This window comes from Camelus dromedarius, chromosome 8 (assembly GCF_036321535.1).
Source record: "Camelus dromedarius isolate mCamDro1 chromosome 8, mCamDro1.pat, whole genome shotgun sequence".
In the NCBI taxonomy this organism is placed as follows: Eukaryota; Metazoa; Chordata; class Mammalia; order Artiodactyla; family Camelidae; genus Camelus; species Camelus dromedarius.
The window spans coordinates 24,654,482-24,681,344 of record NC_087443.1 but is presented as its reverse complement, the minus strand read 5'-3'; the positions used below and the strand labels follow the sequence as shown (position 1 = coordinate 24,681,344).

The 26,863-nt window shown below is 42.5% G+C and overlaps 1 protein-coding gene across 6 annotated transcripts in view; it reads left to right on the top strand.

The window, feature by feature from the left end:
• The window catches only part of NRG3 (neuregulin 3), a 930,932-nt gene that overhangs the window by 395,100 nt on the left and 508,969 nt on the right, over window positions 1-26,863 (top strand). For all 6 annotated transcript variants that reach the window (XM_010984086.3, XM_031461039.2, XM_031461042.2 and 3 more), the window contains exon 2: window positions 23,484-23,613. In XM_010984086.3, the coding sequence (XP_010982388.3) occupies window positions 23,484-23,613 (130 nt within the window). The remainder of the gene's footprint in view (window positions 1-23,483; window positions 23,614-26,863) is intronic.

Sequence of the window (26,863 nt, the reverse complement as noted above, 5' to 3'; positions counted from 1 at the left end):
CGACCTGTCTGTTTTTGCTCATTTACTTTTAACCTCTTTATCAATTTTATATCTAAAGTGAGCTCCTTATAGGCAGCATGCAGTTGGGTCTTGCTTTTTTTATCCAATCTGAAAATCTCCGCCTTGTAATTTGTATTTGCATTTTCTTTGTTGTCCTATTACCTTTAGCTCCTTGTATCATTATTTTCATGATTTTACCGGTATTTTGTGGTTTGTAGTATATATGTTTAACTTTCACTCTCTACTTGGAAATAGTTTCAATCTATGAATTGGTGGGGCAGGAGGGTGGGGATGGCACAATTCAGTGCATAACATAGTATAAGGAATAGAACTTGTTAAAGAACAGCTTCTGTTTTCTAAACAAAGATCTCATATCGGTTTTTTATAGGGGAGTCAGCACTCTGGCTCAGACGTTAATGAAAAAAACATTTGCTAGATGGAGAAAGGTTATTTTCTTCAGTAGTATTTTAGACTAGGATTTTGTTTGGATGTTTTCTTATGTGTGTATCCTCAAGGGGTGAGACCTTCAGCCACAGCCCTCAGTAGCAAGAGTAATGTTCTAGACTCAGGAGTTAAGTTCATGTTTTTTACTGTTTGATTGGCCAACTTCTCTCCCATCCAAAAATGCAGAGGGAGGTCGTTTGTAGACCACCACTCCTGTGGGCTCTCATCAAGTCTGTGAATGGACTGAGCAAGGGTTGTTCAATTTCTGTTGGCTTCACCGTGGACATAGGGTTAGGGGACCTGTAACTGCCTTGGAGTGATCTTAGGAGGCTGCACTGTGTCCGGTCATCTCTCCTTCTCACATAGATCTTCCATGGTGCCTGCACGTCATTGCTCAATAAAAATCATTTGAATAAATGAAAGAACAGATGACACTGATTCCAGTGCCCACGCCCAGAGGAGACTGTGTGGGTGCATCCTAGAGGTGGATGAGCTGGGAGTTTAAAGTTTGAATTTATTTATTGCTGCAGATTGCTTTATCACCACTTATTTTTGAAATTCTATAGATTCATTTGTTTGTAGTACTTTTTTGGTAACCAATCTGTTTTAAGAAGTGAAAGAAAGTTCATGCAGACTGAAAATTGGAGTCATTTTCTGCACACTTTCCCTGCCCCAGGAAGCATAGATGTAAAGCAGAATGAAGGATGAAACGATTGGACAGCTGAGGGCCAGGCAGTCCCAGAGATGGCTGTTGTAGGAGCGTGGAAGGAAATGTCAGCTCTTTTCCATTTTTAAGGAGGTATTTTTAGTGTGGCTTCTTTTCTCCTTGGCTAGTACCAGGGTGCTGCTTTATTATTGCGGAGCTGCATTCTATTGAAAAATAAAACTGGTTTTTTTAAAAAAAAAAACAGTTATTCCTATCAGAGAAGAATCTATGTAAATTGTATATCCATCATCCTCTCTTGAAAAGTCTCACCTTTTCTGGGAGTTTAATTATTTAACATTTCTATTGCAAATGTTTTTCTTTCTGTTGTCTCAATCACCTGCAGTAAAGGTAAGTGATTGCTTAGAATTTTTTTTCTAAAAGAATGACTTGAAATTACATTTTAGGAGCACATTATTAGTTTGGGACAGACGGAAACAGAAGACAACTTGAACAGGAGATAGAGAATTTATCATACATATTTCTAAGGCAAAGGCAAGGCCATTTTTAGATCTCTTGTCATATCAGGAGGGACTCTAAAGAACAAGACTAAATTTATTGATCACATAGGATAATCTATCTTATGCTTTTACAGCAACCCCTCACATCCATGACATCTGTGACTCCAACACCCAGTGTCTAATGTGCCTTCACTTTGGCAGTGCCACTTAGAGCCCCTTCCAAATCTTTCCTGACATGCTTCAGGCAAAATAGACTTCTGGAAGCCAAGCTTGCTGGCCATGGAAGCCTCACTCTGGGCACCCACCTTTGGAGACGGCAGATCTGTTCTTGGCTTCTGGCCGCATATGTCTTGGGCACCCCCGGCTGTGGACCAAGGCCTCCACCAACCAGTTTTTGTGCTGTGCCACACCCAGCCCCCAGAGTGTACCCGAGGCCCATTTTCCTCGGTGTTCATTTGTTCTCTTTCTCCACTTCCCTGTTGACATTCCTCTACAGCTATAAAATTTGGGGGCTATAATTATTTTCCACATATGGCAGTGTTTCCTAAACATGCATCTGTAGCTGAGGAACAACTTAATAGGAAAGCCCAGTTCTGGCAGTATTCGTTCTTTAAAGATGATACTTCCCAGGACTAACATATTTTATATTTTCTTTCATAAGAGTAAGTGCTACCTGTAAAAGAAAAGAATGAAAATTCTGAAAAAAAATTGAAGGAGAAGGGTCATGTAGAGTCATGTTTCGTAATATAATTCTTACACTGTTGTTATTTTTCAGTCATTTTTGCCACATTTACCTCAATTTTTTCTTGGTCATAAATACATAAGACACTGCTGTTTTTATTTTTAATATATCCAACATTGTATTATAATTGGGTTAACAGATACTTCATAAATATCACTTACCATAACTGCCTCAAATCCCACTGCATGACTCCAATATAATTTATTTAACAATTCTGTTCGTAGAAATGTGTGTGGTTTTAACATTTCCACTCATACAGATAATAGGGCAATACATATCTTTGGATAAAATATTTTCCCATTTTTAGGATAATTTTCTCTAGGCAAATTCCATGTAGGATTACTAAGTCAAAAATCAGAAACATTTTGAAGCCTTTTGGTAACTAATGCTTTTCTAATCTGTTGTCCAGTCACAGATACCAAGTCCTTGATCACAGTTGCAAGTTTGATCCATCTGGCTTCCTAAGTCGTCAACGTAAATATACACCAACATCATATCTGAAGTATATGTGGGGGTGCTTAGCATAATGTGCGTTTCTCTTAAAATGGCATTGTTGATAACTTTCAGCAGACGTGACTGAGGGAATGATGTATTGCCCACGCCTCCACTTAAGGTCCTGGCTCTGGCCACGCCCCAGTCCAGTCAGTGTTCCTTACTGAACAGCATCCCAGGCTTGTCTCTGTTGTCTCCTGGCTTCTGTATTTACTGCAGAGCAGTCTCACCGCCTGCAGTGGTTAGACTTGCACAACAGAATGAACTGTATTCTCAGGGAGAGGGTATAGCTCAGTGGTAGAGCACATGCTTAGCATGCACAAGGTCCTGGGTTCAATCCCCAGTACCTCCATTAAAAAACAAATATAAATAAATAAATAAATTTAATTACCTGACTCCCCCCAAAAAATTTAAAAGAAAAAAGAAATTAAATTAGAATGAACTGTATTCTTAAGTCGCTCTAAAACTGGGCCCTTTTCTATTTATTGCTGTCCTAGAGATACAGCTCTGTCCTGATACAGATAAGGCCACTGCTGGTGCCCAGGAACACGGGCTGGACATGGTCACTCTTTATTCATGCTTTGGTCTCCGACACCCCTGCCCTCCTTTCCCTTGGTCCCATCTCTTACTCTTGGCTTGGTACTTACACAAGTAGAGGTGATTTTACAGCGTCCCCAAGCTTTTCATGAAAAGGGGACCATTTCTAGGTTGAATGGTATTTTCACCAGCCTCTGAATTGTGTAAAAAGCTTTGGTCCTCTGATACTTTCTGGACCACACTATTAACATTCTATATGCTGTAGACTCATTGGTCTGATTTTAACTCACCATTTCCTTAACCACATTTCTGTGAGACTCAAATTTCAGTGGAAGCCAGGAATAAACGTTCCCATAGTCAAATAAACTGTGAAATGTGCTTCTGAAATCCCCCTCTTAAAGATTTGTGTTCACATTGCGATATTTAAAGCGTTGGAGACATCAGAAGGGGAGAAAACCTTTTAACCTAGTCCTTCTCCATTGGAGACCTGTTTTTGTTTTTTTGTTTTTTGTTTCTCTCTTTCTTCTTTTTTTTTTTGTAACTATCCCTAGAGTAATTTTTTCTTAAAACCCTTTTTTTTGGAAAAAGCTGCTTTGATCGTTCAAGCTGTTTATGGATGTGGACGAAAATAAATGTTCCCCACGATTGGAGCTGGAATGCGTGTTTGTCTCTGTTTAGCGCTATCAGGCCCTTTAAACATTTGGACAGTATGCTCTCCATGCAGTCCTGGCTGATTTCAGTGCAGAAGTGGGTGAGCCAGACTCAGGGAGGGTGCATGGGCCCAACAGACAGAGCCCTGGGCCCCTGCCCCCCGTGCTGCTCTGCTGGCACAGAGCCAGTGAGTACCCAAGGCTGAGAGGTGTTTGTGTTTTGTTGGCAATTGTTTATCCACCAGTAGAACTGCTTGAGGTTTGATTTATCAGAACAATGTTCCTATAAAGTTGTCCGTCACCCAGAGGGAATCCTAAGGATGCTTTCAGTACTAGAGAGGGATCATTGATTTCTTTGGAGCCAGAGTGCTCATCCTTTCACAGCTGGGGAATGGCTTTGCTGTGAAATAGAATTTCACTTGGGTGCAAAATTAATCAGCTTTCACAGCTCTAATTTTTGACTAGGACTCTGTGTCTGTGTGTTCGGTACACGCTGCGTTGGAGCCTGGACGCCTACCACCTGCCTGTCAGATGCCGCCGGGAGCGAGCGGGCTGGGGCGCCGACGGTTTCTGTTCTGCTGCCCCGTGGCTCTTCCTTTGCAGCTTAGATCCAGGAGTGATCTTTCGCAGGCTGGTGTCTGGAAGGGGCATCGTTGGCTCTCTAGTCCAACCCTCTGCCCAGTGGAAGAAATCCCTTCAAACACCCGTGGTCTGTGGTCAGCATCCCCTGTGCTTGCTGAGTGCACAGCACACCTGCAGTGGTGAGGGGTCCACTGCCTGAGAAGGCAGCCCAGTGGTATATTTTGAACCACATCCAGGCTTTGTGGAATTTTTCCTTTCCTGGCTATGCCGAAAAAGGCAGATTCCATGTTGCCTTATCTCTGTACTGGCACGAGATCAATATCACAGAGACAGTTACTTTTCTTATCTTTGATGGCTCTGATGTGATCAATATGTGATATTTTGATCTTGGATGCTTGGGAAGGCCATATATAGAGAAAAACTGACTTTCGTGATCTAACACTATCTGCCAAAACCCAGTCCCTTTAGGCAGTTTTAAATTAGAAGGATATCTTTGCAAGAAACAGGATTAGGCAAACAGAGGCATTTATATTTGGTGCAATATCCTCACCTTAACCAAAAAAAAAAAAAAAAAAGAAGAAGAAGAATGTGTTTCTTCTTATATAGGCAATCATACAGAAAGAATCAACAGTCAGATTCTTTAACATAATTTTTTTTTATTTTTTGAAATTAAGGGAAGCAGTCTGTTTACAAAGAAGCTTTCAGTTTTGCCGTAAAATATGAGAAGAGCACACTCAGACATGTTCGTTGATGTGATCTATCCCTGCCTTTGCTCCTGTACTGGGCTAGATGGTCTGTGGTGACAGAGGAGAGAGGATGAGTGAATCATGGCCCCTGTCTTCAAGGAGCTCACAGTCTCCCTGGCGGAGAGCAGGAATGACAAACACCTACAAACAGGGCTGGCACCCAAGCCAGAGAGGGATGCATGTTATAATAAAGCAAGCAGCCGAATGCTGAGGAAGTGGGGAGGAGGTCAAGGTTAATGCCTAGTGGGGGGACTGGGGAAGAGTGCACAGCTCTGACTCTGAGTTGTGTGGGGGGAAATGGATAGGATTTCAAAAGGCAGCTCTTAATGGGAGAGTACTGCAACGTGGAGGCATCTTCCTCAAACATCACTCAGTGTGGGAGTGGTGAGCATTCCCATCTCTGCGGTCAGTGTCTCCAAGGACATCTTCCCGAGTTAAAATATGCCTGATCACCATATCCAGACCTAAGGTTTGAGGGGTTTGCGTGCTTATTTTATTTGGTAGGATAGTTTTAAATAAACAACTCATAACTTTGCAATTTGAGTTCCTGGGCTCTTCCCCCACCTGCTCAGAATATTTACAGGTAATCCCTCCTGGTTCATATTCACCCCATGCATGGACTCTGAATTTGGGGTTGAGTCTCAATCTGTCTCTTCTTTGCCTTTGTGGAACAGTGTGTTGCCCGGGACAGGGAGGGGAAAAGGAAAACAATGACAGGCTGTTGAATGGGTCCAGTCCACCTGCCTTGCTGGAAACACTAGAAAGAACGGGGAGAGGAAAGATGAGAATTTCAGTCCGGGAGTGCAGACAAGAGTTCCTCCACGGCCCAGTGTGTAAATCAGGACAGTGGTCTCCTGATACGGGAATTCTCAGCGGGTGTTCATATTCCTTCGCTCTTTCCCCCTCCCAGACCGTGGAAGAAGGACATGCCGTGTATCAGGACTTGCCTTTCAAAGTCCACAGTGTGGTGAAGGGGAAAGAAATGTGTAAACTAGCACTTACAATGCGGTGCGATAAAGACTATGACAAAGGGAATGTGGAAAGCTGTGTCTTTGAGGGCAGATAAGAGAGGCTGCAAATAATAGCTTGAGAAGATGATGCCTGAGCCAAGCAGGAATTAGGGCGGTTAAGGAGGGGGGCTTCTTTTTATTAATTATGGGCATTCAGTGAGTGATTTTTGTAAAGAAAATAGCAGATTCATTTGCTTTAATTAAGTTTACTCTGCAGTTAATTATACTGGATGACCTTGGGGATGTATAAATGTTCGATACCCACTTAATATGAGATGGCCACGGATAACGCTGATACAGGAGTGTGCACTGCAGCAGAGATACAGAGAGATCTGTGCTTGAGGAATGATGTCCATCCAGTCTCACTTGGGCCTGGAAGTTCTTCAGTCATCTAATGGAATAATAGGCATTTCTTCTAAAACTCTCCATAACGATTAACTCAAGCCTACTTTATATTAAGGTATACATTTTGGAAGGACGCTACCAGCAAATCCAACAAAAAGATATCACAGCCAACATTAATTGAAGAAGGAAGAGCCAACATTTATTGAACACATACTATGTGCTCTGTATGCATGAGTTTAGTGGATTCTCGTAAAAATTTATCTGACATTGTTGGCCACCTACTTGTGTTTTCTCTTCTATGGTCTCTCCTTCTAACTAAATCCCAGTTTTGTTCTGATAATGAGTCTACTCTCTACGTGGCCATGTGCTTTACCAAGCCACTCAGAGGAATGCCAGACCCTGTACTGGAGACTGGCTAAGAGGTGGGCAGGCGATGCGGTTCTAGGCAAGATTGTGTCTAGATGTGATGTTCACGGTCATGGCAGCTGCCGGTGATGAGGGAGCCTCGCTGAACGATAAAGCCAGAGATGGCTGAGCCCAATGACTCCTGGGTACTTAATGACCCCGTTAAGTCACTGAGTTAGACAACCCAGGGGCCAGTGGGATAATGCTATTTTCCTTCTGAGTTAAGCCGTTTTGAATTGAGTTTTTCTTACTCTCAGCCAAAATCGCTCTAATTGCCATAGGTAGGGACTCTCATCCCTGTTGTGCAGATGAAAGTAACTGAAAGTTAAAGAAGTAACCTATCCAAGATCAAACAACTAGTTAAATATCAGAACCAGGATCAGATTCAGCCGTCTCACTCCAAACTCCATTGCTTAGCTTCTCCTGCATGTGTATATTTATTTGAAAGCACTTAAATCAGTGTTTCTAATTTCTAATAGTTCAGCTCTATCAAATATATACCCTATAGGAAAGCTACCATCTTCCTTCTTTCATTTAGGAATTAGCAAACCTTCTCTGTAAAGGGCCAGGTAAGTCAATATTTTAGGCTTTGTCGGCCTTGTGGTCTCTGACTCAACTATTTAACCAATTGTAAGCTCAAAAGCAAACACAGACAACATACAAACAAATGAGTTCAGGTGTGTTCCAGTGCAATGTTATTTACAAAAAATAGGTAATGGCCCAGACTTGGCCCACGAGCCACAGTTCCCTGACCCCTGTTCTTTATGAACTAAATCCAATTCTTGGTTAAGGCTCACCGACTAGGGTGGATAAAAGGGGATGTTACCAGCTAGGTGTGTGCAAGAAAAAGTCCCAGCAGAAAGAGGGGGAGACGTGGAGTCCCAGGGTGGGGAGGATAAAGAATCTCCCCCTTTGCCAAAACTTAGATGCCCAAGAGGGTGATTATGTTTCTGCTTTGCGGTGCTGATTGGGAAACAGCTTCAGCCAGTGTGAAGGGAGGAGAATCTCTTGACTTCCACCATTAGAGAAGCAAAATTTGGAGGGTTGCTAGCCTCCTATCTGTACTTTATTTGGAATTTCTGCTAAAAATTCCAAATTGTCTCAGCCCTGCTTTCAAAACCCACCATTTTCTCTAATACTTGAATTATTGAAGGATCCACAAACACTTTAATACATAGCAGCTCTTTCTGCAAATGGAGAGATAAGGGTCGGAAATGAACAGATGATTATAGCTATTTGATTTCAGCTTTAATTGCTTTCCAGCAGGCACAGAGAATGGACCAATTTTCTCAAAACAATATTTGTCCTGAAACAGAGGTCTGAGAGTAAAGTTCTGTCAATGATGCGAGGAGATTTGGGGAGATGCATGATGGGTTTGTCTTCTTTCTCAAATCGTTTACAACGTGGGTTCCCTTTCAAAAGCATAGCATGAAATCGACTGTCATTTTTGTGCAGTAGCTGAAATATTCAACGATATTTGTCTCCTTTAACCCATTTATAAACTGAAAATATAGAAGAGTATGTAAAGAACCAAGGTGGAAAGATATGAAAAGAAAGTTTTCACTCCTCCTGCGCACCCACCGATCTACATTATCTTTGTGGATTTGCTTAACCTAGACATTTCGTATAAATGAAATAATACAACATAGCTTGTGTCTAGCTTCTTTCACTAAGTAAAACACTTTTAAGGTTCATCCATGCTGTGATATATGTCAGTACTTTTATTGGTGAATAATATTCCATTGTCTGGATACACCACATTTTTTTTTATCCATTCATCCCTCGGTGCTTCTATTTGGGGTCTATGAATAGTTCTTCTGTGAATGTTCATGTGCAAGTATGAACGTTTGTTTTGCATGAACATTTGTTTTCAGTTCTCTTGGGTATCCACCTAGAAGTGGGGTTGCTGGTTCCTATGGTAACTCTGTTTAACATTTCGAGGAATTGCCAAACTGTCTTTCAAAGCAGCTGCATCATTGTTCTTTCCCACCAGCAGGATGTGTTTCCAGTTTCTCCAAATTCTTTTTGCCAACACTTGTCATTGTCCATTCTGCTGAGTGTGAGGTTGTATACTTCACTGTGGTTTTGATGTTCATTTTTATAACTAATGATGTTAAACGTCTTTTCCTATGTTTATTGGGACATACGTGTATATTCTTTGGAGAAATTTCTAACCAAATGGAAAGTAAAAGTTTTCAAGGAGAAAATTCACAAAATGAAATTAATATTTGCTAGTAATCAGTAATGCATTGGGCCTTTTTAAGTTATAAAAATGAATAGTAAATAATATAATCTTTTTTTATAAATAAAGAAAATTAGAAAATTTAAGAACTGGCTGAAAAGCAAGTGGAAATGGTTGGGCCAAGAGTCAAATAAGACTTCCTTTGTGCTATGTGTATTTTAACCATTTATCTCTTGTCTACATGTTCACACACTAGTTAAGACAATCATGATTGAATGAGACATTGAACCCCTCTCTTCTCTGGCCCAAAAGAAACAAATAAAAACTTTCGAGGAGTAATGCAGAAAAGTCTTAATTCTTTTCCTGAGAACCGCGCTGTAGTAGAATTGCTGGCTGTGCACTTGTGACATCGTAGGGTCCAGTGATTGGTGGCAACGTCTCTCTCATTAATCTAGTGTTCTTAGTAGCAAATGAGAAATCTCTGAACCTCCCTGTGAGGAACATTTTAATATTTGAAATTCTGTAGCCATATCCAGTCTCCAAACAAGTGCTAAGAAGTCAGCAAACTCTGGGCATTGTGAGTACGCTTGCTGCCTCTCTCCCCTGCCTGGCACTTAGCAGAGACCCGGTGCCTCACAGTCACACATGCCAGGAGGCAGTCAAGTGCCTAATGATCTAGAACTGAGCTCCTCCCTTCCACCCCAGGACCTAGTATATACTCAAGAGTCTTATAGGAGGTGCCCATAGATTGTTAAATACGTAAATGATTTTAATCGGCATCATATGCAGAGTCATTTTAGAATTAGATATGTTGGTGTTTAATAAATGTTCATTGACTTAGTTAATGAAAAGGAAAGAAGGTAAAGAATTGCTTGGTGCCCCGTCCTACGAGACCCACTACCAAGCATCGTTCCTTCCTCTCATTCAGGTCTCATGGAACCCCATGAGTTGGACATTTGCATGTAGTCAGTTCACTCAAAATGCCAATAAGTAGCAGAGTTGGAATGCCAACTCAGATTTCCAAAGGTACATTTTAAACATTGTTAGATACTTACGGCTAGGCACACTTAATCCCACACACCGCGGCCAAAAGCACAAAGTTCCAATATGGCAGAAAGAACCAAGCCTTTTTTCCCTTTTTGCTCGGGACGCTTCCCACACTGTTATGAAGAAGATGAACAAAGGTGCAGAGGATAAGACTTCTTAAAGAAGCAAAATTAATGATGTATAGGAGATTTGGGGAAAATGTGATTGTTTTGTAATCTGATGGCATATCCCTCAGACCTGGAGGTTGTCAAATGATAAATGACTTAGTGGCTGAATGAATTCTATGAATTCTAGGCTGTCTGTTTTGAACGAATGTGGCAGTTTAGGGATTAACTCAGCATTACTGAGGCCTGTGTTTTTAGTTAGCAATTGTTCTTTTTTCTTTAACTTTTTTTTTCCTTAAGTTTGGACACATTGAAGTTCAAGTGCCTTCGGTTTCCAAGGACTCTTTTGACTTTCAGTGTATTTCTGTTGACCTTCATGTCTTCTTGGTCCTGGTTACTTGGGTTGCGTGTCTGCATCTCCTCTCCTCCTTGTTTGAACTTCTCATTGCCACACTTTCTGAGAAATTTAGCTGTTCCACGTGATTTAGCATTCCCTTACTGTCTCTTGTGCATCTAGCAATGTGCTAGCGAGGGTGGGGGCTGGAGACGCCAGGCAGCCTGAAGACATAGACCTGGCACTTGAACAAGTATCAGTTAGTCTTGTACAGTCTGTTAATACAATTTTCCTCATTTTTGCAATCAGCCAGAGTGAGTACTCCCTAAAGTCTCTTTGATAGTTTCTTTGGGAAAATTCTCTTGACTGACTTTTTTTTCCACACCCAGAATTACAGGCATGATACCAAGGGATGGAAGTGGTGGCTAGGGTAGGGGTCAGGATGGAGGGTGTCATGCTAAGTGAAAAAATCAGACAGAGAAAAACAGATACAGTATGTATCATTTATATGTGGAATTTAAAATCGAAACTTAAGATCCTACTGCATAGCTAGCGCAGGGAACTATATTCAATACCTTGTAATGGCCTATAATGAAAAATAACGTGAAAAGGAATAAATATATATATATACATATAAATGAATCACTATGCTGTACACCAGAAATTAACACAACATTGTAAATCAACTACAATTAAAAAAATTAAAACTTAAAGAAACGGAGGGTATAGCTCAGTGGTAGAGCACATGCTTAGCATGCACAAGGTCCTGGGTTCAATCCCCACTACCTCCATTAAAAAAAAAAAAATAAGTAAACCTAATCACTTGCCCCCACAAAAAAAATTTAAAAAAAAAACTTAAAGAAACAGAGTAGAATGATAATTATACAGACTCCTAGGCATAGTAAATAAACTTACGGTTACTGAGGGAAAAAGTAGTGGGAAGGGATAAATTGGGAGTCGAGAACTGCAGATACTAACTACTATATATAAAATAGATAAACAATAAGGTCCTACTGTATAGCACAGGGAACTATATTCAATATCTTGTAATAACCTATAATGAAAAAGAATGTGAAAAGGAATATGAATGTGTGTATAACTGAATCACTATGCTGTACACCAGAAATGGACACAGTGTAAACTGATTCTACTTCAGTTTAAAAAAATAAAAATAAAGGAGTAAAAGCAAAAAAGAAAAACAGTGGTTATAATCTCCATCTCTCAAAGGATCCCAATGCACACGGCAGCAGTAGCAGCATGTACCCTGTGCAGAGGCACCGTTACGGTCAGTCTAGTTCCCACTCAGCCCACTCTGCAAACCCTTCTTACACGGGGATGTGTGGGGCGCCGAGCCACTGCTGCCCTCTCTCTGAACTCTCTTAGGTCTTGTTTCTTTCTGCTTCTCCCATGACACTTGACTTCAGCAAATGCATCAGCAGGGATTCAAAGCCAGGCCGGCAGTGCCTGCCTTCTTCATGACCCATCTAGACAAGGAAGTGCTTGGATTTCTGAACACCAACAAAGAGGATCCAAACAGGAGTTAGGGTTATTAGGAGGAAAATAAGATTTGAAATAACTAAAGTGAGTGATAGTCATTTTTATGAAGGACTTTGGAGAATCGTGTCAATGTTTAGACATTGTTTCAAAGCCATAATAGCACGGAAAAAAAAATTTGAAAGACAGTGGTAGAAATGCCCAGTTTCAAGCGCCGTCTTATTTTCTTGTACCCACCTACCTTCTCCCAGCAGTATGTGCTCAGAAAAATGGGTGTAGGGTGGATGGGTGAGAAGATGGATGGATTCCTGAAAAACACTGCTTCCTAGTTGCTCTTACATTGACTCATAATGGAGTGACTAAATAGCATTTGGCAGGGAGAGGCTTGAATAGACACACCATGAAGGAGCCCAGGACTCAGAGCAGGTGGAACCTCAGAGGGCTGAAGGCTGACCATTGTGGAGCCAGGCTTCTCGGGGTTTTATTCCTGCCTTTCCATTTACTGGCTGTGAAATCCTAAGAATGTTGCATGGTCCCCCTTTGTGCTTCAGTTTCTCTTTTGCACAAAGTTTATATCTGATCACTAGGTTTATTCCCAGCACATGTTGACTTCTAAGGTCTCTTTTGTCCTAAGATCGTCTGGTTTCAGCTGCTACAACGAAAACAGCTAAGGACAGATTTGTACCATGAGAAGGTGTGATGTATAGCAGTGCAGTTCATTAATGGTACTGGCTGTTAAGGTAGTGCAGTGGTCTTATTCTAGTTGGTAAGTAACCACTGCTCACATCCCCCTGAATGAAGTCTCACCATGACTTCCAGGATGCCCCGCATTAGGGTTCCTAAATTTCCTCAGGATTAATCCAGAAAGCAGAGAGTTAAGGGATGGCCCCACGAGGTTACCTCCAGGACTTGCTCCAGCTCTGGACTGACTTACTCTGATTAGTCTTGTCATTTCCAGATCACTTATTAAGTATTTGAAATACTACCTTTCCATACACGACAGGCAAGAAACTTGAAACTAGGAGAACGTTCTTGAGTAAACAAACATAAATGTTTCTCCAAAAATGTTAAAGTGTTTATTTTCCACTTGAAACCAATGAACATCTTTTAAAAACCCTGATTATTAGCAGCTGGCCTCAGATGCATTCATGTCAGCACAGGTATGTTTTTCATCATTTAGCTCCAAGAACATGATGATGGTGTGGAGTTACAAGGTGGCGTTTACCTTATGCTGCAGGCAGGTGTGCACCTGTGATGTTGGTATAAGCATCACGCTTATAACCATTATAATACTTACTTACTCTGAAAGCATGCATTAAGTGTCTACTACATGTCAGGCCCTGGGATAAATTATGGGGCCAGAGGGATGACATTGCCAGACCCACAGGAGCTCAGAGTCCGGTTTGGGAGATGGGTGGGGAGCAGACCTGTAAACAGTTAAATTGCAATTCAGAGTGATTCTCCCGCTATTAGAGGGAGGAATGGAGTGTGATTGGAGCTTCAAGTACTGACAGGTGCTTCTAGTCTGAGGCTCTGGAGACGGCTTTGGCAGGAGCTCACATTTCACGTTAAACAGAAATGTGTGACCAGGCAGAGACCTACCGCCCGTGTGTAAGTCAAAGGAATCGCGTGTATAAAGTCACAAAGTCATAAACGGCCTGATTTTTCTCCAGTGTTATTGGAGCCCATTGAATGCGAGGGGGCACAGGAAAGTGAAGTCCCAGGGAGCGTCTCCTGCTTGGTTTGTGTGGGGGGAGCTGCAGAAGGATGAGCGAGTGTTTGTTAGTCTTGCGCAGTGAGGACACGATGGACGTTTAGGCAGCTCAGGTGGGCCAGCACGGTGGGTGCTCCACTGTTGACAGAGCAGAAGACTCTCAGTGGAGCCCAGGGAGCCCAGACGGGAGGCTCTTGCTAGCTGCGCAAGGGGCTTCCAGCCACCGTACGGCACATAAAGGTGTCACGGAGAATGGAACGCGTCCCCACTTGAAAGGCATTCTTCCGTGGGAAGTCAAATTCCAGTTAGCAGGACGTTTAGGGAGTGGGGTACGGGAGGGAGAGCTGGGTGGTTGGATTCTAAAACGGCACCTCATTAAAATTCCTCGGTGCACCTGACTTGGAAGAGTGGCGCACACCTGAAGCCTGTTAGCCGAGGTCTCTTCCGGACAAAGTTCTGTAAAACTTGAAAGCCCCTACAGACGCAGCCTCAGTGCTCTCCTCCCTTTTGGAAATCAAGACTGGCTCGGCACCTACAAAGAGCCACGTTCCTGCCTTGGCTGATGCTGCTGGAATTTCTCTGGACGAGCTGCTGCTCGCGTGTGAGCACAGGGTGCCTGACAAAGCGGGGAGCGGTCCTGCTGGCAGCCAGACCGTGGTGGCTCCCAGTGAGCGCACGTGACATTCCCGCGAGCTACTCTGTGATTTTGCTGGGCACCCGGCAGACGCAAGTTCACTCTGCAGATACCGTCTGCGCAGCCCGTCTTCTGGCCGACGTGGGTGAGTGACTGCTGCTTCTGAGTCCACGACAAGCCCCTGTGGACTTTCAAGCTCCTCGTGCACGGTGATGTGCCCCTGCTCTCCTGAGGGTTAACTCAGTGCAGACCCCCCAGCAGGGCTGTTTCATTAGAAGGGATTAAGTCTCCATGGGGATTTATAACACCTCATCTTGGAGGTGAAAGTTTATGATTTGGGTTGGCGTGAGGATGTTGTCCTAGTCCATTTGGGCCGCTGGAACAGAATCCTGTAGACTGGGTGGCTTATAAACAACAGAAAGTGTATTTCTCCTAATTCTGGAGGCTGGAAATTCCCAGATCAAGGTACCAAGAGGTCTGATGTCTGCTGTGGGCTTCCTGGTTCATAGGCAGCCATCATCTTGTGTCCTCACCAGGTAGAAGGGAGGAGGGGCCTCTTTTATAAGCACTAATCACATTCATCAGAGCAACCACCACACACACACACGCCGCAAATACCCAAAAAACTATATTCCTGTCTTCCAGAAGCTTACAGCTTATGGGACAAACAGATGAAAATAATGAAGGTTATTATTTCTAGCAGCCGATCTGAACATTTCCTCTAGGGGGAGATTCATTTTTTCTTACTTTGATAAATCAGCTCAAAGTCTGGGCTTCTCAGGCCTGTGTGTCGTCTGTGGCTCAAGACTGTGTGTAGCAGTCAAGCTGCCTCTGCTTGAAATAATGAAGAACAAAGAAGGGACAGTGAGGGGAGCAGGGCCTCGACCTTAATGGGGGAGGACCCAGGAGAAGAGCCCTGCACTTGGTGGCTCAACCCGAGGGATTTTGGAGAACTACTTAGTGGGGACTTTTTTTTTTTTTTTTTTTTTTTGCTGTTTCACTGTCTCATGATACGCTCTCTGGATGAAATTCTGTAGATTACTGTGAGGGCGCGTGGGGTGCAGGGTGGGCCCCTGCAGAGAGGAGCGTGTGCAGAGGCTTCAGGGGACAGGGACATGGACCGTTTGAACAGTTGTGGCCAACGCACTGACAGCGGGGTGGGGAGAGCAGGCACTGAATATGAGCTGAGGACAGAGACAGACAGGGGCCCGGAAGGATTTTAGTCCTTCTTTATAAGAGCTCCCAAATGATTTTCTAGAAGGAAGTTGACAATCATTGTGTGGTTTTGCCCATATGGTGCAAACGGGTTGTGATGTGGTGATTCATTTTAGGGTGACAAGCATGCGGGTGGGCAGGTCTCGAATGAGCATTCCAGGTGAGATAAGATGGAGAGAAGTGGTGGGTTCCAGAGAGATTTAGAAAGTAGAATCACCTGTGTTCGGTGATTCACTTGGAGGGTGAGGAGGAGGATGGCTGCTGGGCGTCGGGCCTGCACAGGGGTCTCAACCGTGTGACACTAGCTGAGATGGAGAATCTTGAAGGAAGAAGAGGCTTGAGTTCAGCTTTCTACAAGTTAATTTTTAGGTGGCTTTAGGTTATCCATCAGAAGGGGAGGGGTGGGCCAACTGAGCTCAGAAACCCCTGCAGGCTGGAGGCGGAACTCTGAGAGTTACTGACACGTGGATGTCAGAGGGGATCACCCAACGCAGCTGGTTCTCAGAGTTTAGCAGGCTCGAGGGTTCCCTGGGAGCTTGTTAAAGCTGCATGCCGCCACTCACCTCCCGAGTTTCTGACGCAGTAGGTCTGGGGTGGGGCCCATGAATGATCATTTCTCGTGTTCTCCCAGATAATCCTGAACCTGCTGGTCTGAGGACCACACCTGGAGTAGCACGCAGGTAGGAGATAAATAAAAGTAGGGGGGAAGGACAGAAAAAAAAACTGATCTGTGGGAAGCACACAGTAGAGCAAGTCAGACTGTGTTAGTTTGAGTCCAGAAGCAACCAGCTAAGAGCCACGTGGCCTTGGGCCAGTGACGTCCGTCTCTGAGGCTCAGTTTCTCCATTTGTAAAAGAAGGATAGTAAATAGTAGCGTCAATTCATAGTATTGTTTTAAGGCCAAAAATAGCTAAAGGGAAATACTTAATTAGCACAGTGCTGAATATACACTAGGAGCTGCTTGGAGACTAGTCCTTAGGTTATCTGGTTTTAAATATAAGTTAGATGAGACAGGTGGCAAAAACCCAAAATCGACACTGTGATAGTGGGAGCCAGTTAAAGGGTTTTCATGAAGGTAGGAGTGGTTATGAGTTAGATGCTTCTGAGAGTTCCGACAAGATGAGAAAAAAATATTTAAACACCATTGGACTTAGAGATAGCTAGTGACATAGAGTGATGTGGGGAGCAGAGGTGGTGTTCCGGTGACAGTCACTGGTATTGTAACTACTGTAATTGACAGCAGTTTGTGTAGGTAGGCGTGTGTGTGTGTGTGTGCAGGTAGGAGGGAATATATTCAGCTTTAGGATAAACTCTGCAGCTCCCCAGTAAATGCATTTCCATTGAACGAGCTATGTCCCATGCAGGTGTACTTAAGCTGATGTGGTTTCTAAAAGCAAGATTTCAAACTGGAAGTTGGCACAGGTATGTCATGCAGGTTTAATAAGGGTCCTTTCTACAATTGTTTCACAAATTGATGGCTCTAGGATACCCCAGGAGCTGTCAGTTCTCACAGCAGCCCCGTGACTCAATTGAACTTTTAAATTCCTTGCCCAACATTTCCCATTTCTCCCACGCCAGCAAAGTGAACAATTGTCTGATCCCTGGCAGTGGGGAGAAAGCTACCTTTGCTTCTTGCCAGCTGAGAGATGGTTTGTTTCCCTTTCAAACACCACGGCATTCTTCTTGCAATTTTCCTTGACCATTAAATATTTTATAACTCTGTCTCATGCCAGCGTACCTTCCTGGGTGCCCAATAAGTGGCAGATTCAACAGGGAATTTTGATGTATGGTAGCGAGTTTCATTTACACTGCTCCCATGGAAGACCCTGCTGGCGTCCACAACCGTATTTAAATGGCTTTTAGCCTGTAGAGCTATTTTGCTAATCCTAAAAGCTTGTAGACTGCATCACCAGACTCTTAACTCTTCTTACAGAATTGTCATGTCATGAACTCAGTGGGGGAGGGAAAAAACTGCTTCATGAATCTGACATTTGCAAGCCAGACGTGTGAAGATGGATTTAGGGTCTGCGCCGTGCATCCTCACTTTCCTTCCTTCGGTGTTTCTGCTCTTCCTGCCTAGAATTCCTTCTCCTGTGCCAATTAAATCATGCCCGCTCCAGACCTAGCTCCAATGCCAGCCAACCCTTTGGGAAGCCTTTCGAGATGACTGTAGCCTGAATTAAGCTCTCCTCTTCTCTGATTATCTACTGCAGTTATTATCTGTAATAGCCTATTTAGCAGTCTTGTTCCTGCAACAAAATCTGTGTTCCCACAGTGTGCAGTGTGTTGAGCTGGCAACGGAGAAAAACCTCAGTAAGTAATATTCAGGTTCAAGTCAGTACTTAAGGGGGAAAAACCAGTCATTGTTTTAATTCATTAATAAATTAACTTTCATTGCAAAATCTGCAGGGATTTCTGTCTTTCAGCCTTACATTTTCTTCCCATTTTGCCTTTAATGAATTAACCACCATCAGCTCCCACTGTGCATTTAATTACTGTACTGATTGCTTACTATGTATGCTACGTGATGTGGAAAGAATACGGAACTTAAAAGCAAAGCACTCTTCCTGACCTCCCTAGGGACAGAGACCAAAAATCAGAAAAATATAAGACAACACATGAAACTAAACATAACAAGTGCCAGATGAGTGGTGCGGATAATTGCACAGCCACCGTGGTCCCAAGTGAATGGGCACTGTTCCTCGTGCCGGCAGCTACACTTCCATGACCTGAGACCTTGAACTTTGGTCATGGTGCTTGGAAGGGCCATTCTTAGCACTGTCTCTGTTCACCTGAAGTCTGACATTCCTTTATCCTTCATGCCATCTCTTTCAGAACACTTTCCCTAATGGCTTGTATTTTTTTTTTTCCACTCCTCCCTTTGCCTCCATTCTGTGGAGCAGATTTTCTGCTCTTCCTATTAAATTCTATACCCTTTACGTAAATTGCTTCTGGAACTCTTCTCATGTACTAACTTCTAAACATTTATTTGTATAGAGTTTTTCTTTTATGATGATAACAAAGGATGCCTACTTGACAATACAGAATGTTTAGAATAACACTCATGTACAAAAAGATCATTCTTCTATAAGTATCAATTGCGTGCACCTCTGTGTCAGGCTGTGGATCAGAGATGTGAAGACCTGTTCTTCCCCCACAAGCTCACAGTCCAATGAAACAGCAGCTTCATGAGTGGATGTGGTCAGAAACTGATGTCTGATGATGATGTACTTAAAAGGAAGGGAGAGCTTGGAAGACAAATCCAAATTCTTGGGAATCTGAGGCCCATTCTAGTTTACTTTCCTGGACCTTTATCCATGTAATTTTTTGAAGGCAATAAAGAGCTCTGTAACAATTTTATGTACCCAATTTCATGCCTAGAAACAGACGGTGCTCTTTGAATTTTAAATGCATGACAACATAGTACCAATGCTGTAGCCACCTTAGTGTGTTAGACTATCTTAAACGTGATGCAGTTTTAAAACATAAACAGGCTCATGTTGGACATGTTGGATACGTTCATAGATGAGAGCTCTATGTCTGATTGTTAAGGTACCCCAAAGTTATTTAGGGCCATAACTTTGATAGTTTGGAGTTAGATCGTCTCTGTTATCTCATTCCCACAAATGCCCTGTGTCTCCCCTTCAGAACAAACCACTCAGCTGTATCTCTGTTACAGCACACTGTGTCACCTTAGGGCACAGAAAGAAAAGAAGGAATTATACCTCCTATTTTATTTTTATCTCATTTTTATGTATGCTGTATTTTATGTGTTTGTAATATATTTTATATGCTAAAGATTTAAACAAATATATACATACGTGTACTTATAAGCAGATATTCAAATATGCAGGATGTCATCCAAAATTATTACTGTCTTTGTTGGGCTGTGTTTGGTCATAAGTCATAGAAAGCCTAACAGTGACTTGGACACAGTGCACTTCTGATTTATTTCCCACAAGTGTGGTCTTAGTATAGCTGCCTAGTGAATTAAGGAGTTTTCTATCTTTTCATCCGCGTGTGTGGCATGATGCCTTAGCAGCCTCTGTGATTTTAAGTGAGTATTGCCATATGGATACTATCTAGTGAAATGCCTGGGTAGGTTCTTAAGATTTCAAATGTATTGATGACTGCATTTTATTTACCTATAGAAGGCTCACACCCACCATTCTATTATTGTGTATTAAATTAAGTTAGTTTTAATACTTAATAATGTTTCCCTTGAGTCAGTCAAGTTCATCGTGAGGGATAAGCCTGTGTATTTTACATCTATCTGGGGATTCGCTAAGGTATGGAAATAGACAAGGCGAGGGCATGTTTGACCTGACGTCTCTGTACTCTCCCACCGTGGACTTTCGCAGAGGCGTTTTACTTGGTTCCGATCCTGTGTGTTGTGCTCAGAGATGGGCACGTGATGGGGAGAGCGGTGGGTAGAAGAGGGCGGTGACCACGAGAGACCATCGTTGTCGGATGGAAACTAATTGATTGTAATTGCTTTGCCATTGTATTGCTCTTGGAAGCCTGAGCTTGTTAAAACGACTGATAATAAAATAAGGATCCCACTTTTTATGCGGCAGGTTGTGTTAATGAAAAGCTGTTCTTGGAGGAATGATCAGTGAATATCAATAAATGGATAATAAGAAATTAAAGAAAAACTTAACTAACTGATCGCGAATTAATATACTTCAGCAGTCAGAGCAGCAAGTCAGCTGTGTGGTGGCTCATATTGAATTTTTGGCTGGGAGCTCTTGAATTTTAAGTATTTCCCATGGGAAGAGAGATTGATTCTGTGTAGCTGTTTATCACGTACTGTCTTGAATAACAAACCTTCCCTGTGGAGGAAATCTGGAAAACAGACAGACAAACAAACAAACAAACAAAAAGTGTCTGTTTTGCAGAGCCTTCGTTCCATGCCGAAGTCTTACCAGGCAGGTACTTTGAAGTGGAAAACGTTCTGAAGTTCTCACTACACCACCATGAAAGACAAGATTAGAAGTGGGTTTTTTCCTCTTTTGGAAAAATGTCTGTTCAGTTCTTCTGTCCATCGTTTAAATGAGTCGGCTGGGTGTTTGCTTTTTAATTGAAGTACAGTTGATCTAAAATGTTGTATGCGTTTCTGGTGTGCAGCATGGATGGACTTGGAGGGCATTATGCCAAGTGAAGTAAGTTGGACAGAGAAAGACAAATACTATAAGATATCACTTACATGTGGAGTCTGAACAAATACAGCGAACTAGTGAATACAACAGAAAAGAAACAGACTCACAGATGTGGAGAAGGAACTGGTGGCTACCAGTGGGGAGAGGGAAGGGGGAGAGGCAAGATGGAGGAGGAGGATTAAGAGGTACCAACGATCAGGTATAAAATAACCTACAAGGATGTATTGCACAACATGGGGAATACAGTCAATAATTTATAAAAATTATAAATGGAGAGTAACCTCTAAAAATTGTGAATTACTATATTGCACACCTGTAACATATAACATCGTGCATCAACTATACTTCAATTTTAAAAATATGATACTGTAAAATAAATACATAAATCAATTTAAAAAATGGGTTTTTCAATGCTCACAGTGTATGAGTAGTGTATGAGTGACAGTCTGTGTGAATCTGAAGGCAGTGTTTATTTTTGCAATATTCATCTGTATTAAAACTAGTATACTAAAATGATAACATTAACGTGAAATTATATCTAACTTTGTGTTGTGAAATATGTTATTAGCTTTTTATCTGACGGTGATGACATCTTTGATGATCCTATCGTTCGTCAATGGCATTTAAACTTTAGTGATGTTAAAGTTATCAGATTATTGGAGACATTTTCACTAAGCACCAATTCTGACTGAGGCTCAACCTCTGACCTCAAGGAACGCACAGACTAAAGATACAGATAAACATGTAAACGGATGGTTGCTGGCAGAATTGAATGCAGTGATGCAAGCAATAAAAGCTGCTGGGGGACACCAGGGAAAGATGACATCAGGGCTGAAGAATGTCTGGATGTCTTCCAGCAAATAAAAAGATGGTCCAGGAAGAAGGATTCGGTATAACGGTTCCTGGTAATGGGGAAATAGGAAAATAGGTGGAAACGAAATTGTGTGTTTTAGGACACAAGAAGATGGGGCTAGAGAGGTGAAATTCCACATGGCTGTGTCCTTCTTTGCTCTCCTAAGGCATTTGGAGTTATTCTTTTGGGGCTGGGGACCACTGAGGATTTTCAGGTGTAAGGAGAACATGAGTGGATTTCCCTTCTGGAGCGTCACTCAGTTTGGATGACGGGCAGGAGGGGGCTCCTTGTGACCTCCAGGTACTGCTGGTACAGTAACCCGTGCTGCTGAACATCATTATTAATCCATATCTGTGAAAAGGAAATCAAAGGAGCTTACGTGCTGTATCATGTATTCATCTCTGACTTTTTAAATAGATGTTTTTTCCCTGAATGTTGCAGTGAGATTGGTGCCAATACTCCAGTTGCTTGAAACCCTGAGCCTCGAATGTCTGCATAACTGGTTCTTCGTCCAGTGTAGAGCACATGCTTATGATTAGTTTCGTATCTGGGAAGCTGATATACACATATAGCTTAATTTTAAAAATGTAGGTGATTTTGATTTTAAAAATATGTGTTTAAGATAATGCTAAAAAAAAAAAATGACAGTAATTTAGTCCTGTTAAATATTTACCAGGAACTTGCTTCACATTTGAGATTCCATTTCAGAATTTGGAACATTTGCATTTTAATTACATAATAAAAGAAGAAGTGAAAGAATAATTGGCTTAGCTATTAGCGAATTACAGCTGTAGCAAAAAAAAAAAAAAAGCAAAACAAAACACACACAGACACAGAAGCTGACATTGGTTTCCATAGAACAGTCACAATAGATGCATGCTGATCTGTTATTTGATGACATTTGGCAAAAATAAAGGGAAAAGGGAATGTTTTTTCCAATCTTTTATGCATGTTTGTTAAAAACTGAAATTAATGAAAGTAAACTTGAGGTATCTGAATGTAGGGGCGTTGACCTTTGGCTGTTGACGTGTCCTCCGCTGGGACTTGTCTAGAGTGATTCCAGCTGTTAGAATCTAGTGGGGAAATAACACAGTTGAATTCAGGGTTGTCTTAGTCAGCCAGTCCGAGCTACTATAACAGAAGCCAGGGACCTGGTGGCTTATAAACAACAGAAATTTACTTCTCACAGTTCCAGAGGTGGGGAGTCCAAGATCCAGGTGCCTGTGGGTTCGGTGTCAGCGAGGACTGCCTAGTTCACAGGCGGCGAGTTACTTGCTGCGTCTTCAGGTGGCTGGAGTGGACGAGGGAGCTCTCCAGAGTGTCTTAGGGCATAAATGATGTTCACAACCTAATCGCCTCCCAAAGGCGCTACCGCCTAATACCATCACATTGGAGGTTAGGTTTCAATATATGAATTGTAGGGGGACACAAACATTCAGTCTATACAATGGTCCTCTCCAGTTGCATTTTTTTTTTTCTTCAGTGCAGTGAGGGTCCATCCTGTCTGTCTAGAGTTCCTAAGGTTGGTGCCCATGAGATGGCCTCAGTGCGCAGATCCAGGCCAATGACAGGAGCGGGGGGTGTCCAAATGCACTGCTGATGGCATGTCTCTGTGTGCTTCTCGCTGCAGATACGACGACATATTCCACGGAGCGATCTGAGCACTTCAAACCCTGCCGAGACAAGGACCTTGCCTACTGTCTCAATGATGGCGAGTGCTTTGTGATTGAAACCTTGACCGGATCCCATAAACACTGTCGGTAAGCCACTGCGGCAGCTGGCACTGAGGGCAGGTCCCCAGAGAGGCCTGGGCGTGACGGGGGTGCTACACTCCAGGAGTGTACGATGTGATGCGTGCAGTCCAGTGTGTGAATGGCAGAATCAACAGCCTTAAAATGGGAAGGAACAAGGCTGCGATCCTTTAGGATTTGAGGAAGCGAAAACTGAATTAAAGTAGACAAGATTTGAGTTTTACTTGATCAAGTAAAGGGAGATCTGCTTTGCTATGGTACCAACTTAACAGGAATAGTCATTTACTCATGTTAGAAGCCTGGATTTCTGGTGTGGGATTTAGGCACATATGGTCACACTCAAAAACAGTCTCTTCCTGCCCACCTCCAGATTGTGGCATGACAAAGCAAACTGCTCATCCGGGCTCGAGAGCCTCAATGTTTATTGTGAACCAAACCCCAGAGAGTGTAACCGTGTCCAGGGAAAACTGCATCTTATTTTGATTCTGCCCCTCGTTTATTCCTTTCAATAATGTTAACACTTCTGATGATGAAATACTCTCCAGCAAGATGTTATAAATGAAATCATAGTCCTGTTGCAGTTTGGGTGGAGAACGACTCGGGGAAAATTCCCAGTGGAGATCAAGAAGTTTATGTAATTGCTAAAAATGAAAACAAGTGGAGACAAATCATGCACTTGTAGACACTGCAGCTTTAAGGCTCCGTAGAATAATCAAATTAGCATTCCCTAAATATTTCCCACCGAGCTATTATTTCCAGCGCTACCCTGGTAATTTGTTTTCCCTTGCAATCATATATGCTTCAGTGATCATATGTATCCACACCCTTTTCCTTCCCTTTATTTACTCTTCTCATATGACCCAGTTATTAAATTAATTATTCTGAATCTTGAAGCATGGAAAATTATGGCTTTCTTCTCTCCCTCTCTTGCTGTTATAAAACTTTATTCCATGTTGCGGTATTAAGATGGCACAGAGAAATGCGTCTTACAGTCCTGCCTGGCTCCACGGGCCACCTCAGCCCATGGGGAAGGTGAGCTGGCTTTGTGGGCAGTGACACGGGTTTGGAAGAGCTTATCAACGATTGCGGCCAATCTCTATAAGAGTCATCCTGTATCCTGTGTCAGGACAAGCAGAATTATGATCTTTTTTCACCCTCGACATGATGGCTTTCACGTGACTCAGGCAGCGCTGTTATGCTGACCTCATTTACAAAATTTACAACCCGTTTCTGTCCTCTGCGAACCTGATTTGGGGCTGGAGGGAGTGGAAACAGTTCCTTCCCGCGTTCTTCTTCTCTTGCTGTATTTATTAGATCAGGGCAGACACAGGTAGGAAGCACACAGGTGACTTGAAGACCTCAAGGGAAAAGCCAAGAATGAGCTACCCTTTCAAAGCACGAAGTGCATCCACACTTTTATGGGTATTCAGTTACCTGTTAAAATTAACCTCTGCCAATCCAGTGGGGTCATTGTGTGGAGGTGGGCAATGCAATCAAGTAAGCTTGCATTTCTGATTGTTGGGTGAAAGGATGAATGAGAAGTCTCACCAAAGCAGGGTCTTCTGTGATGCTGTTTTACCCCAAGGAAGCCTCAGCTCAGGCCCCACCACTGTAGGCTGGCAGGTCTGATTCATCTTTTCCAAAACTGAGAGTGTTGGAAACAAACAAACAAATTCCTATTCTTTCATTAACAGACAGCCTGACTGTATTCTCAGTTAAGTTCATGGGCATATGAGTTTGCTACAGCTGCTGTAACAAGCTGCTACAGATTGGGTGGTTTAAACAGCAGAAGTATGTTTTATCACAGTTCTGGAGGCTAGAAGTCTGGGATCGCGGTGTCAGCAGGGTTGTTTCCTCTGAGGGCCACGAGGGAAGGGTCCCTTCCAAGCCGCTCTCCTTGGCTTGCAGATGGCTGTCTTCTCCCTGTGTCTTTTCATTTTCTTTCCTCTGTGTGTGTCTTTATCCAAGTTTCCTTTTCTTAAAAGGACACCAGTCATAGTGAGTTAAAGTCTACTTTAACAACCCTATTTTAACTAGTTACCTTTATAAAGACTCCTTCTCCAGATATGGTCACATTCCACGTACTGGCCTTCATGAGTTAGCACTTCAATGTATGAGTTATTTGGGAGACATAATCCAGCCTGTGACAGTGGGTCTCAGGTCCAGGAAAAAGTCCTTTTCTTTTGCACCTATGTACATGTCTAATTTTTTTTTAACATACACAGGCAGATACATATCTGTGGTTTGGCTGGAACGATGTCCATGTATAATAATTTTGGGCTTCTGTCTTCATATTTCTTGCATATTTCCGCACAGACAACCTGTTATTTAACATGGAGTCACAACATAGCTAATCATGACAAAAGACCAGCCTGAGACAGAACTGGAACTCGAGTAGGTTAATAGATGCCTATAAATCTCCTACTAGTGCATGTGAATAAATCACACGTCTGACGTGTCAGCTATTCATCTCCCAGGCTTGGCTGTGAGGAGAGGGCTTACACGTGTCCCTGCATCAGCCGCTTCTAGGAATTCTGATGTAGTTACTAATAATGTGCCGGTTTTGTACAGCACTCTCTTCAAGTGGTACATTTCATTTCATTCTCCTCCATCAGACGGAGGTTTATTGAGCATCTCCTATGACCAAGATACCGCTGAATAAACACATACAGAAATGAACCAGGAATTAAATGGCATTGCACTTTGCAGTGCACTTGGAGTATGTGAATCATCGCTGGGAAATGAGGAAAACAAGGGAAGCGATTTGTGTGTGACTGGCAGGCTACCGGGGGCATCTTTATGATGCATTACTAACTGGATTACGTTGCAAGTGAAATAAAACCCAGCTTAATGGATCAGAGCATCAAGATTAAGGGGTGTACCTAAGTCTGGCTCATTAGTTTGCTTTTTATGTGTCTCCAAAGATTAAACATTCAAATCCAAGAGAAATTAAGATTATATATATCTTTGGTATTTTAAAAATACATTGCAATCCAATTATGAACTGAATCAAGATACTTTTTCTAGGTTGTGAAAAACTCATCATACTCTGACACTTTTATGCTTCCTCACCAGGGAAGAATGGTAGCAAAGCTACTTAGCTCGTCCCTGGTAGAGACCCTGAAAGTGTGTGCCCAGAAATGTTAGAACTGCGAGTCTCGGGATAAGGGAGGTTTCACGGTTTCCTGTTTGTTAGTTTCTCGCTTTTTAGTGTATCTTCAGATCTTTCAAAGAACTGTTTGTGGTGGGAATGATTATA